Genomic DNA, 15,332 nt, shown 5'->3' on the forward strand with positions numbered 1-15,332 from the left:
GGAGTGTGGGCTCTCCTTTGCTTGCTAATTGACGATCAGCCCCTTGGTCTTCTTGACATTGAGGGCAAGTTGTTCTCATGACACAACTGTGTCAAATGAGTCAAGTCTGTTGTAATACTGTGTGCACTCACACTGGGCACTACACTAATAGGAGTCACGAGCTCAGAGACACATTCACAGGAAGCATTTGAACAGCATTTTTATGAGGCTATCAATGATCTACAGTGGATCAATGATCTACTGTTCAGAATGTTTTATTGGAAACAAAATTATAGTTAAGTAAATTATAACCCAATATCAAGATTCAAGATTCACATACACTCACACACAATTAATCATGAGAAAAAATTTTTAAAAAAAAAAGTTACTTCTCTAACCTGTGATTGAGGCATGAATATTCTTCTTCTCCATTAAGAGGTATCGTGGAGACTCTGGAAACCAGGGTAATAGCACCAGCTGGATCATGGTTGGGAACACCACCAGAGACAGCAACAGAGGCCAGTGTTCATCCTGTTTGAAAGGCAACAAACCTTTCTTACATCAATGTGGAAGCAGTCCATTATGTTTCATACAAAATACCAGTAAGACGCCTGAGGGCGAGAAGCGACCTCGCATGCACGCATCCGCCTCGCTGACGGCAGACTGCTGAGCTAGCGCTGGCGCTTTGTCATGGGTTGTCAGATCAACATGGAATGAATTCTGTACTTCCCATATAAGGAGCATGTCTTGAGTGTACAGGGTTCAATGAGGTCAGATCATCATACAGACATTTTTTACTATTTTAAAACATTTAAAAATAGTTCAACTAGCCAATCTACATCGACACGTTGTTAGCTTGTAGATCGTCTATTTGTACTATTAGGGATAAGGGGTAAGGGGTGGCGCAAGGCTTAATGTCGATAGACTTAGTCTTATTCATGTGCCCCCCAAAATCAGCAAGCCCCCAAAAATCAACATGCCCCCCAAAAATATGAATGCCCCCAGCTGTGGCGTCATGTGACATACCTCAGACATACATATGGCAGCCAAGTCTATGACGTAAAGAACAGAACCCCACGTGATGTCATGTGGCAGCCAAGCCTATGTTTGTTTAGAGTATGTTTGTCACACAAGTGTGATTTGCCAACTCTATTTCCCCCTGCAGCTTCCTCGTGTCCTGGCGACTGCACCCCATTACTGACACAGGCAGTATAGGTAACCTCAGAGGAGCACTTTTTTACTTGCTGGTCTATATGCACAATAGTCCTTCTTGCAAGTGTCTGCCCCCCATATGGTACACAGTCCACATTTCTGTGTACAACATGAATCATAATTCACTAACACATATCCCATTAATGTATTCTGATAGGTTTGCCTAGTGATTGATTGATTGATTTATTCTTTATTTAAGTGTCATGCTTCCGAAAAAGCCCAGCCCATATGGACTTACAGGACACTTTTTACAGTTTACATAAACAATTACAATAAACCGACATGACGGTTTGCAAACAATGATCCAGTGAATACCAAACCTAGTCTCGCGTTTGTAAAAATCACACCCGTGTGAAGTGAAGGGTGCTCTAATCATCGTACATCATCATCAAGAATGGTGGTCCATTATTGGACAAGGGTTCCCACCGACATACATATGGCGACACATATGGCGTAAATTCTCCATTCATTGTCAATGGCATTGTATGTGTGACAACACAAACATTAAACACTATAGCTGTTTATAGGAGGGCTAGCGCCCCTCAAAAATCACCTGTGTGAAGTGGGGCGCTCTTATCATCATACATCATCATACATCATCGCATTCCAGCCAATCACAATTCACTTTTTTCCTCATGTTTCTGCTTACACAATGTTTGTGTTTACATAAAACACCCAAAGCCAGGCATTCAATGTCAATGGCATTCAATGTTTGTGTTTACACAAACACTCAAAGCTGGCCATTCATTGTCAATGGCTTTCAGTGTTTGTGTTAACACACTGTTTGTGTTTACACAAACCCTCAAAGCTGGAAAATAAGGTTGTTCTCTTTGTAAGACAAGCTTTAACTTTCCTTACCTTTCCTAATAGTTCATGGAGCCCCAGGACCTGAGCACTGAAGACTCCCAGACAGATGTGGATACTGGGCATGAGGCCCAGGAAGCCTCGCAGGTTCTTGGGAGCGATTTCTCCCAAGTACATCGGCACCACACTCAGAGAGATACCTGTTGAGATGGAGAAGAGAGAATGTACTGTATATTAGACACTACCATGAGCTATCACAAACAGGGGTTATAGTACATTAAGCTATTTTTTGGTACATGTCAAACTTAGTATGTGTTATGTACCGGTAAGCTAAGACATGGAACATACTATTTAAAAAAAATCACACCCGTGTGAAGTGAGGGCCGCTCTTATCATTATACATCATCATACATCATCTCATGAACAACTGAATTTATGTGATTAGTTAGCCTATTTGCTCGTCTACATATGACGTAAACTTTTCCCTTCATTGTCAATGGCATTTCATTTTTGTGTTGCCTCACATTTACGCCATATTTGAGGCACATATGACCTAATTTCTCCTTTCATTGTCAATGGCAAATATGAGACGTGAGGTGACAAATGCTGTAGTGTATATGCATAGCATCCCTCAAAAAATCACACTTGTGTTGAAGTGAGGGGCGCTCTTATCATCATACATCATCACATTCCGACCAATCACAATTGTCTTCAGTTTTTTGCCCTCACTTTTTATGTTCTTTGCTCAGCCAAATCATCGCTATGGGAAGATCAGCCAATCAAATCATTGCTAAAATTCACACAAACAGACAAAGTTGGGCATAGGAGGACCCCTCAAAAAGGTATATACCTGAGTGTACACCTGTGATGAAGCGTCCGATGATGACCATCTCAGGAGAACCGCAGGCTCTGCTGAAACCCATGAACCCTCCAGCTATAAACACCAGTCCTGCAGAATTCACCAGGGCACCTTTCCTACACACACACACACACACACACACACGCACGCACGCACGCACAACACAACACAACACAACACAACACAACACACACACACACACACACACACACACACACACACACACACACACACACACACACACACACACACGCACACACACACACACACACACACACACACACACACACACACACACAGTAATGACTGCTTACTGCTTATTCAACCATATACAGTTAGTTAGTGTCAACAAAAGGACAGAGCTCTGATCTCATCTGCAATTCAGTAAGTGACATTGAAGGAGAGTGATTATACACACATCACGTTAAAGCACTTTCTAAATAAAAACAGAGTTCATAATTAAAACTAGTATTAAAACTAGTATTAACTGATGACAAAGCAGTCATGTGCAGTAATACAGAACATTGAGATGCATCCACAACATGCATTGTAGAATCAAATCATATCATTAACAGGTGAATCGTTAATGAATTGAATTGTGCTGTGATGATTCAATTGTGCTGTGATGTGAACACTTTCTCTTCCCACAAAGCAAATAAAGTAATAAAACAAAAACACACATATGGCATCCATCCAACAACACTCCCTTACCTGCCATACTTGGTCACTAGTGTTCCCACCATCAGGGCACCTAACGTTCCTCCAATAGCAAAGATGGACACCGTGAGGGAGTAGTAGACAGTGAGAGTCTGCTCATCAAGACTCGTCCCATGACGACTCCTCATTGTCTGATTGTAGAAGTCCTTGATGTACTGTACAAATTATATCCATGAATAAACAGTCAAGCGAGTGGATTAATGGTTGAATTAACACATTCAACAAATCAAGTTAATAAACCAATGCGCAGAGAAGAACAAAATATGAGTGAGTGAAATAGTAGGAATGTCCAGATTGATGCACAAAATATGTCTAGGAAATTTGAATCGGAAGCTAATCTGTTGTGCAAGCCACTTAGTTTTGACTTAACCCTGGTTTACTCCAGTGAAAAAGACCTCGATCTGGCCAAATATTGTGGTTATTCAGATCAACCACAGGTTTTTAACCACAATATAAGTACCGGTACACAATTTTGAGTCATTGACAGTTTTATGAACCATTATGTTGTTTGAGGAGTAATCATAGCAGTCACACATTTTACTGTGTAGTCTCTTTACTCAGCGTTACACTCCAGCTCCTGTGTTTCCATGTTTCAGTGCAGCACCATTCATGCCCCTTTAACATCATTAACCCTGTGAATCCTTCAGTGGGTCAGCTGATGCTGTAAAGTTCTGCCAGTTCCAGTTCATGTAATGAAAGGCCATCAATGACACATTCCACTAAATGTTTCCAGTCATCCAAGATGCAAGAAGAGACCTAATTCAATTTGCCAACTGGGGCTGATCGTTTGGCAGCAAGCTACACAGACTAAATCCTTGCACTAAGAACACATGCAATCGGCATGTGTAAAACTTTAATAGTAAGAGTTACAACTGCCCTACACAGGCAAAAAGCTGCACAAATTATTTGTATTTCAAGGTCAACGGTCATTTTGCAATGTTATATTATATTATGAAATGCCTCAGATGGTTAAGTTCTCATTGAAGCACCCTTTTGTGAATTCATCATACAGTAGGTCATGCTTTATTAGATTGGGATTCTTCTAATTAAAGCTCACTGAGAATGGGAATGATAGGGAGTAGAAGATACCGTCACTGTCAGGCAGAAAACCTGTATGTCTAAAACGGTTACGGTTATAGGAAATGGATCCAATGTAATTATTAATTAGTCACAAGCTATTGTTAATACTTTTCATTGGATACATATTTATAAAACCCTCAGACAGACATATATGTGGAGAAACATGGAGTTACAAGGTTTCTGCCCGCCAGCAACACAATGTGAAATGGTAGAGGAAGTGAGCTTGGTGAGGTGAAAGAAGAGAGGTGTCAATGCAGTATGCAGTATGTGTGGACATTATGAGATGGGGCGTGAGAGTGTTCTCTCTCCGTGAGACACAGAGGTATATGCTTGTAAGATGTGTGCCGCCTTAAGGTGACGGTGAGCAGAAGAATAAGAGGCTCCAGTTGTTGAAAGTGTTCACTTATGTGCAGCCTTTTGGTCAAGACAACGTCACATGACTTCAGTACTGATTTAAATCTCCTGACCTTTTTTTTCAGGGGGACGGTCCCACAAAGATGGCATGCAGCCAACTAAATGCAGTTCGACAAGATTCTCTATGAGCGCTGTGTTTACTGTAGTTTAGTTTAGTTTAAAAAAGTGTGTGCAGGTGAGAAAAGTGGTTCTCACCAAAGATAATATACAATATATAGCAAGCCGCAAGGCATACAGTGTTTACTGTATGCCCTGCAATTCCTGTTTTTTGTTTAACCTTTTGTTTAACCTTGCCTTACTCATCTTTTGTCATTCCCTATATCCAACTAACTCTGAATGCAATTAATGTTAAAGGCTCAGATATTTTTTAAACAGAGCCTTTCTGCTTAACCATTCTATGACCTGCAAAAAGCTTCTCCACAATTGGGCAAATTGGGCATAAGCATTCTATAGTGTAAAACAATAGATCTAATCATTCTAATTTACAACCCAATGTGCATGTTACTTTAATAGTTGCAAGAAAAAGTGACATGAAGTGATCTGACATGTTTGCATTTGCCCACAAAGCATGTCTAAGAAATCATCAAGTTTTAGCACAATGTGAGGCAGTTATACGATCCTATCCTCGTCACATTGGCCAACTGACACGCTCACATGTGAGTCCGTCCATGGCCAAACAGGCATTGCTGACAGTTCAGGGGGGTCATAGATAGCATACCAAACCACGGAGAATGGACCATATCGGCTCAGCAGAGCACATGACGCTGTACAAGGAGAGGATGATATGGTATGACAAAGAGCTGGCTTCAAATTTGACACAGTGGCCGTGTGACTCCACGCAGACAATAAAGCAGCGTTTGATCATCATGTGCACTCTGCACTGGTCATCAGTATTTTCATTTGAATGTTAATCAGAGATTCAGCTTTTGCAGGAACTAAATTAATCAACAATTAGATATCCAACACTCACGTTTTGTTTAGTGCCTCATCAGTCTCACGAAAGCCAGGAAGACAGCTAGGTTTTTAGGTGAAGCATCACAGCTCATCCCTTGATTACTAATGATACCAACATATTATGCAGCAACAGATATTCGAATACCGGTATACAACATCTACCTGTATAAATGTGTACAGCAGATACAGTACTGTACTGTACTAAGCTGTAGACTTATTTTAATCATTGATAATATTTATTGTCTGAAAATATTTGTATCTTTCGTTCATGTTTTGTTTTGACAACTTTGGGCATGTTTTACACTAGTTGTATAGTAGAGGGAGAGACAGGAACTGTAAGCTAGGAAATGAGACATGATGAGAGTCGAATTCAAACTTCTGTACTCTGGTCAGTGCATTATTTGGCTGTCCCAAAATACACCTCATCTTTTAGCCTAAAATGTTTTTTTTTGTTGCTTCAAACCATGTGAGAAAGTGTCAGAGTGAATGGTTCTCGACATCTAACTTTCCAACCCAGCAGTTGTAAAGGGATGTACACGTCATGTGACAACAAGAAATTATTCATGTATAATGAAGATGACATGTGTCTTTCTTGGATGGATGTTGCTCATGCTTTGGAATTTTGAAATGTGGAATCCGCAGTTAATTCTATCTCTGTGAACAGGGAATATTTTCACTTGTTCGTTCCAAATAACACATTCAAAGGATTAAGATGGTCATTTTAATTCTTTCATTCAGATTATAGATACAATCTTTGGAATTGGCTAAGAAATATTCCCATTTCCCAATATGAGTTTCTAAAACATTCCTTTAACCAGGGATGCATTTCCAAATCATGAACAATATTTCAAAGCTCAGGCTAATGATGATGATGATAATGGATGCATGATTGTGATAACAGTACACACCTCTGTAGGAGAATTGACAACAGCCAAATTGTAGCCATAGAGCATGGAGCTTCCAAATGACGATAGGAAAGCCACTGCCAGCAGTGACCTGGTGAGCTGAGGAAGGAAGGAAAGGAGAGCAAAGCATGACAAACCAGCAGAATACAAACAAACAACTATACATTTATTGTATTGTACTGTGCTCATCCAGGAACGGTACCGGGGCACGAGTCTGGTTCCAACGGGCCGTCCCATGTCCAAAACGGTCGAGAAATGACAGAGTTACTGTGTGGGGTTCCCCGGAACATACAGACCCCCAGGAATGTACTTTTTGAGGCAAAAGTGCTCAAACCTTCTTTCTTTTTCCTGCCTTGATTTCTTACTCCTTACCCCCCTCAGTAACAGTAACACAAACATGAGAACAGGAACATTTCAGAAGACTACAGTCCAAGCACCATTGAAGTGTATCCTGGTAGGCCTACTGCCTGATCAGTATAAAGAACACAATTGCAGTGTTAAAGGGGGTGTCAGTGATTTCAGTCAAAAACCCTTAGGTTTCGTTTTTGCCTTTGGACACAAGCTTTCATCCAATCAGGATAGAGAACAAAAACGAAATCTAAGGTTTTTTGACCCCCAGGGGTTAACTGGGGACAGGGAGGAACTCCTTATATGGTCAGCACACTATAGTAGAGAGGATTATCACAACAAAACAAAAAAATAAGTGATATTTGAATTAAGTGAAATCACTGACTCTACCTTTAAAGATTACATTTAAAGTGTACGTGCAATAGGTAGAGGATGACACAAGCATTACCGAGTTTTGGAATGAAATTCCCTCTGAAGAAGCTCAGTGGGTATACAGCATACATTAGTAGGGTTAGGGGTTACATTCCCTCAGTAGACCACGATAGGGCTAGCCTGGAAATATCGATAATTTTCTTAGCGATCCTTCTATTTTTTATGTATCAACAAATGTGCTGTGGTTTACGGAGTGAGCTTCCATTCCATTCCTATGATCACACATGCTGAAAGTGTAAATACGGATGATAGTACAAGATGATCTGGGTACAATCTAAATGCACTGTATGATCAAAGGGAGTCTACCAACACGCCATTAGTTGCATAAGGAGGAGAGACTGGAGCAGCATGGACATTTAGAGACTTAAGTAATACAAATATGCTAAAGTATACAAAGAGAACGACTAACGTTTCATCAGAGTCATGCACTGTAGATGAGTTTTTGAGGGGCGCTAGCCTCTCCTATATTCAGCTATAGTGCAGATTTTTGTCCTAACACAAATTAAATTCCCATTGACAATGAATGGAGAAATTACGTCATATGTGGACGAGCAAATACACATGATGTATACATGATGTCATGATGATGCCCCTCACTTCACACAGGTGACATTTTTTAACATAATTCTGATATACTGATTATGGTGTGTTATGGTGTTGTGTTAGTTGACTAGCTCAGTGGCCTTGTGGTTAGAGTGTACACACTGAGATTGGGAGGTCTGGGTTCAATCCTTGCTCAAGATCCCTGCTTAATTGGCACTCAGCATCGGGATTTGGATTGGCGATACATTCAGAGGGTCCAGGAGATAGGCTCCTGCTCTATGCGCCACATGGCTTAGAAACTGTTTGTCCCCAATGCTACTTAATTACTTATTTTATAGTTGAGGCCTCTACAGTATACATGTTAATATGAACTTAACATAAGCAGCTTGGTGAGGTAAACAGAAAACAGCTTACAGTACATGACCTGAATTTTCACACAACACAAACTCACTGTTACTATTATGCTATGTTTATTTCTAGGATTGTTTATGTCAAGATCAAGTCATTCAAACAAAGTGTAGATTAAACAACTCCTCCAATAGCACAATAATTTCATTTCATTTCAAGTTGTTTTTCCCCCCGATTAGTTCAATTTATTTTCGCATTTGATGGACTTATGAAATATTATTTAAATATAACATTTAAACATTGCTACAATATATAATTTGGCCTGCCCATATAAGCGCATGTTGGTTGGATCAGAGACTCTGGATATGCCTATATGGATGTATAGGTGCCCTCAACATCTCCGCACACCCTTGTGTCCTTGCCGATGTGCGCGCTGAGTTTGAAGTCGGTCAGTCGGTCTCATTATGCAAATGATGACCATATACAGTATATACTGTACTATAGAGGTCGGATCTGTGGCACAGATCTATGGTTATGTGTGAGTAATAGTGACATGGCTGGGTGTATCAGGTTTGTTTGTCTGAGGAGATTTTCTCATTGAGTACCTGTAATTATGCCCTGGACCACTAGTGGTCCATGAACCACAGGGTGGGAAACCTTCTAGACCATAGCCAGATTAGTACAGTTAAGCAATTAGCTCAGTAATGTCTCATAATAGCATGTATCAGCAGCATTAATGAGCTACAGTATAGACTCCTATGCAACATAGGAGTTTTGGATTGTGCTGTACTGTGCTGTGCCATGCTGGCTTATGCCAAGAACAGCATGACCCAGTCAGAGAACACCTGAAGTAGACCAAGCAAGCTGCTGGCACCCCATTAGACTAAGACCAGCATGCATGCCCTACTGTTTGTATAGCCATCCTAGTTTACTGTCAGAGGAGAGCATTAGCTGGAGAGGACCACAACACCTCAGTGCTAATTAATCTTTCTCTTAGGTGTTGTTGGACTGAACTCTTCGTTCCAATTAAAACAGATAAGAATAAGATAAGTGCTTGAAAATCCTATTGCAGTTTACAACAGGTATTGAAACTTTGTGTGGTAATGAGGCAAGAACAATCAAACACCCTGAATGTTTAAAGCCAGTGCCACATGTGTCACACAACATCTAACCAAGCTAGAGGTTGTGTATGCAGTGAAATTGCTGAGAATAACCTGCAGCTGACCCCTTGGCTGCCATTCTAAATTCCAGCAGCACAACCATACAGTAGGCATCACTAAGTAACCATAGTTCAAAATAACCCTTTCAATCCCCCTCAATAGGTCTCAGTTCCAGGCTGAGTTACCACATTTTGGGGTCCGACACCAATCCCGACTTGGAGAATCCAATACCACCAATTACAGATGTTTTGTGAAAACTACATTTTTTTAAAATCTATTTGAAAAACGTCAAATGTCAAAACCAGAATAAAAATAGCAGATCTACAAGCTCACAATGCGACCGTGGTGATGTACATTGGTTGATGTCTGCACCTAGCCCTGAAACATGACTGTCATGATTATCATATTTATTGTTTTTATTGTTGTTGTTTAATAAAAATGCTTTTTATTAAACAACGCAGGATGCAGCAATGCTAATCTCTGTACCAGCAAATGTCTAACACCCGTGGCACATGTGGCGAGTAATTTATATTTGGAATCTGAATGTTTATGTACATGTTTACGTTTACAATGTAAATGTAGTGATCGGCGTAAAACAGGCGGAAGTTAAGCCATAACACTCGGGAAGTACGAGCGTCATGTGAACCATGGCTAGTCTGCACCATGTCTGCACTTTGCTGCAGCACTACTCCTGATTCTGATCATCTGTTACAAAGTGTGAATGAATGTGATTTCCTGCCAATGTCTTAGATAGATTAATCCCAAGGGAAATTCCCATGTCATATCAGGACCACAGGATGAAATAAAGGTACAGGTAAAGTACAGAATAGGCTGGTAAAGGTAGAGAGAAGTACAGAATAGGCTGGCAAAGGTAGATAAAGTACAGAATACTGTAGGCTGGTCAGGTGTGCATAGTGTATTGGCTACCGGTAGTGGAAAGGTCTACTTTTCAGTTTTCAGCTTCTTGTCGTCCTGGACTGTCTGACTCCATTCTCTCTTGCTTTAAATCGTCATAACTCATAAGCAAGCATCTATCCCTGTTTTATGGGTTTAGGTCTTTAGTCATATCTGGAGGTCAAAAGGGCTGATCCACTTGGATTCCATCATTTGAAGAAGTGACTGGACACTCGCTAATATAGGTCCCTCCCACTAATTTTGCATGCCAATTACAATGTCACGTCACCCCTGTAATCATGTGTAAGTAATTCGGAGCGGATTTATCCCCCCCCAAAAATATTTTTTCTGCAACAAACAAGTGTGTTCGTCTTGAAGGGCCAAAAGCTCTTATTGGCTCTTATCGGCCACATAGGCCCTGGGCCATGGATATTGGCCAAGGATTAATTATTTATTTTTATTGTCTTTTTTATTGTTTATTAGTACCCCCCCCCCCCTGCACGTGCCTGTTGATTGGCCGGAATGTGATGATGTATGATGATGTATTAATGATAAGACCGCCCATCACTTCACACGGGTGTGACTTTTTGAGTGGTGCAGCCACTCCAAGGAACAGCAATGTGTATCCCTTTGTATGTCTGTCTGTCTGTATGTATGTATGTTTAGGGTACCAACAGGCGACAAAGTCACAGGCGCTGTTGAGCTTCACACTGTGCACAGCTGCATGACAAGGCACGGCAAAGTTTTTCAAATTTCATCATATTTTAAGTATCATGTGACATGTCAAACTAGTGGGTTTTCATGATTTTGAATCCATTCCAAGCATTAGTGTTGCACGAAAAACACTCCTTGGCCTAAATTCGGCCATAGCCACTTGCTAACCTCTTCTCATTTGTGATGACGGCTATATGGCTGTTTTTAGGCCAAGGGTGTTTTCCTTATATAGGTTGTCTATGGTGTGGTATACAAAAATGGCCATAACCTTTTTTTGCGATGTTACGGCAGAGCAGGCCTCTCATTCTGTGGATCTTTCAAAAACCCTCACTATCATATTGAATGTGTAGGTGACGCTGGGAAATACAATTGCAACAGGCGCTTCTTGATGCCGGCCCGTCACACCCGGTGCTGCCAAGATCCCGCCCGTAGCTGTGACTGATTGGTTTGCCTCTGCGCGGTTCGGTTTTAACGCTCGATCTGTCCGATATTTCATATTCTGTCCTAATTGGCTTTCAAAGTTTGCAGGGTTGGCCCGTTTTGAACAAAAAGCCTCAAATCATGAACGCAGCGTGCAATTTACGTGAAATCTTTCATGCACTTTCCTACTAGACTGAGGAATATATCCCACCCTTTTCACTTTGGCCTATTATAGCGCCACCAGGAGGCCACAACCTGACCTTCCCTGCCCTGGAGAAGCGCCCTGATTTTTCTTGTCTTTTTCTCACAGCTTTTTCCACCCATATCCATATAGCTAACAAGTGGGCTATGATGCAGCCAAAGATCTATATGTTTGTGTTTGTCACCGTTTGACTTGATTGAGGACTATAGCAGGGAGAAATCACACCCAGTGTGAAGTGAGGGGCGCTATTAAAGTCTAACTCATGTTGATTAGGTGATGTAATAGAAATGTAAAACAAACAGTGCCAACATAAACATTAAACGCCATTAACAATAAACAGACAATATTACGAGTTATTATGAGTTACATTATGGCGCAAATTTCCCCTTCATTGTCAATGGCGTTTACAAAACAAACATATATTGAACTAAAGACAAACATTAAACTGTGTATAGGAGGGCCTCAAAATGATTTGAGATGCTGAATATAGGCTAGTCACCACACATGAAAAAGAATGACCATAACCCACTAGGAAATAGGAATCCATGCGTTCGGATATGCGCACCGCCGGGAGCGCACTCACGTTTAGTTTGTGGGTAGGCTATTGCACGGTGCGCTCAGTGCGCTATATCCGAACGCACAGCTATGGCACACGGACCGTAGCCTCTGGCTAATGACAAAATTGTAAACATTTGTTTGGATAAAAGAAAGAAAACACTCACCCCGCCGAATTTCTCATCGCTTGGTATTAATACTTCCTCCGCCATTTAAGTCCTACGAACACCCTTGTAGATGATTTACTGTTTCCAAAGGAAACCGTTCAAAGCTATGCTGAACTTTCTATAGGTCTTCTAAAACCGGCATCTCTCCATCCATGTCCATTCAGAGTTGTCTTGGAGGAAGAGGCGTGTAGCCTAATTCTGATGGGCGTAGTTGATAAAAGTTTCGAGGCCCAATCATAGCAGCAAGAACAAGCCCTGCATAGATCCCATAGCAGGCAGGTTGAGCTGTGCATGGTTAGTGGTTAGTTCGTTAAAGCAACCTTTGGTTGCTATTTCTATGATTTTACAGGCTATGGGATTGTGTGAGTTTCATTAATTATATTGTTTTAATTTGTGTACAAATCGGCATGCATATTGTAGGCTGAAATAAAAAATAATATGGAAATTCATTATTTATTGAGAAAAAACAAAAACTAGAAGATCATATAGTTAGAACAAAAGGAAACTAAAATAAACACAAACAGGTTAAAGTATATGGCCTAGCTGATTTCATCCCACTTTTCCCATTTAAAAAAAATTGATAGGTAGCCTGGCGTTGCCAACCGTCCCGTAAAATACGGGATCGTACCTAAACTAAATGTTTTGATGAATTGAACATGGTGGACCCTCTTGTAAGAATGAAAGGGTCGTGGAAGAATGAAAGCGCGTTATAGTGATTCTCAGTCGCTCACATGCGGACACACCATAGACTGGACACACACACACACACACACACACACACACACACACACGCGCGCACGCACGCACGCACACACACACACACACACACACACACACACACACACACACACACACACACACACACACAGACACACACACACACACACGCGCGCACACACACACACACACACACACACACACACACACACACACACACACACACACACACACACACACACACAAGCAGAAGGGGCAGGTATGGTATAATCTGCTTGTGTGTGCTCATAAATATGTATAAACCTCATATGCATATCATGAGCTATGGGAACAGGAGGAAGACATGGAACCTGGTGTCCAGAAAGGCGCTAGGCACAGCTCATTGGTTAGTACTCTTCATAGGTATGCAGCAGAGCCAATCACTATGCAGTATCGTATTTTAGCAACACCACGCTCCGGTCCACAACATTGAAAACATAAATGGATGCTGCTGTTGACAGCCAAAAATCTTATCTACCTCAGAGTCAGAAAGTTCTAGTAGTGAGATAGAACTAAAAAAGAAGAAAAACTAAGTGCAGAGCTGAGTGGGAAAAAGATTCGGTGGATTTTTATGAAACAAAAGCTTTGGAGTTTGAAAGTGGATATTCAAGCTTTCCCTACAGCTCCAATGTTGGTGAGTTTAATGTCGTTTAATACAAGCAGATCGCTGAGATCGCAGATGCAAATTGGATAAATGGGGAGTCAATGGATGGTATATGTTCATATTCATATCATTATAATAAATCTAGAGTTGCAATTTGCAAAGGACTATGCTGTCATGTGCCAGTTAGCCCTGACAGGGACACAGTTCCTTGTTCATCAAGCAACTCTAGAGCAGTGGTTCCCAAACTTTTTCATGTCAAGGTCCCCCAAATTGACACTAATGAGCCTGCGGACCCCCATTTGAAAACATAATGCCATGGACCCCCATAAGAGAATATTTTTAAGGCTCTAGCAGTGATTCTCAACCCGTTTAATTTCAAGGCCCCCAGTTTGTCATGCATTAGTCTACGGACCCACATTTAATGGCATTTCTACCTCTGGGACCCCCAATTTATATTGTAAAATCAATGTTAATTTAACTCTGAGAGTATACAAATGGAACCACATGGACCTGCACTCTCAGAGTTACAGACCCATAAGGGTCCATAAGGGTCATGGGAAACACTGGCTTAGTAGCTGTAAATGTTAATTTAAACCAGAAGAGTGGGTACTGAGAAGCCTGTATGCTTTGTAAAATGGTCTGAAATAAGGTCATAAAGTTTATGATTTGAACATTTGACATTTAAGGCTTAATATTTTGTATGCTGTTTGTTAAACATAAAACCTTATGGCATGAACTATGCGTTGGAAGGGGTAGAGCAAAGTTTTAGGTCAGTGCAGACTGAAGATTCATTCAAATCATGTATTACAGGAAATGCACGATTCCATAGTTAACTGCAACATTCTGTCGGAATAATAAATAATAATACAGAGCTTTTAACAATAAAAAATGTCGATTTGCTCGTCCACAATGACGTAAATTCTCCATTCATTGTCAATGGGAATTTAATGTTTGTGTAGGCCTAAGACAAAAATCACACCCGTATGAACTGAGTGGTGTAACTCCTCTCTTGCTGTTGCTGTTCCTTGGAGTGGTTGACAAAAATCTACACTAATAGCTGCATATTAGGAGGGGAGGTAAACAGAGGGGTACGTGGGATTATAGGGAATGCATCAATGCAAGTCTGAAAAGGTGGGTTTTGAGTGTTGCTAAATAGCCTACACAGGGAGGCTGGTCACTCATGGAGAATCACTCTTGGTGTAATCCATAACGCACACAACATAATTGACATAACATGATAAAGCACATAAATTATGTTGTGTGCG

General features: G+C 40.9%; 1 protein-coding gene across 1 annotated transcript in view; it reads right to left on the bottom strand.

Moving 5' to 3' along the window:
- Positions 1 to 12,752, bottom strand: part of LOC308312366 (solute carrier family 2, facilitated glucose transporter member 9-like) — a gene marked incomplete at both ends in the record, with an annotated part of 21,430 nt that extends 8,678 nt beyond the window's left edge. Inside the window, 6 exons of the mRNA XM_080758971.1 lie at positions 378 to 510; positions 2,050 to 2,195; positions 2,846 to 2,970; positions 3,566 to 3,726; positions 6,928 to 7,023; positions 12,708 to 12,752. Coding sequence (XP_080615097.1) covers positions 378 to 510; positions 2,050 to 2,195; positions 2,846 to 2,970; positions 3,566 to 3,726; positions 6,928 to 7,023; positions 12,708 to 12,752 — 706 coding nt within the window. The remainder of the gene's footprint in view (positions 1 to 377; positions 511 to 2,049; positions 2,196 to 2,845; positions 2,971 to 3,565; positions 3,727 to 6,927; positions 7,024 to 12,707) is intronic.
- Positions 12,753 to 15,332: the final 2,580 nt, after the last annotated feature.

Source organism: Protomyctophum bolini, assembly GCF_963924005.1.
Source record: "Protomyctophum bolini genome assembly, chromosome: 3".
NCBI lineage: Eukaryota > Metazoa > Chordata > Actinopteri > Myctophiformes > Myctophidae > Protomyctophum > Protomyctophum bolini.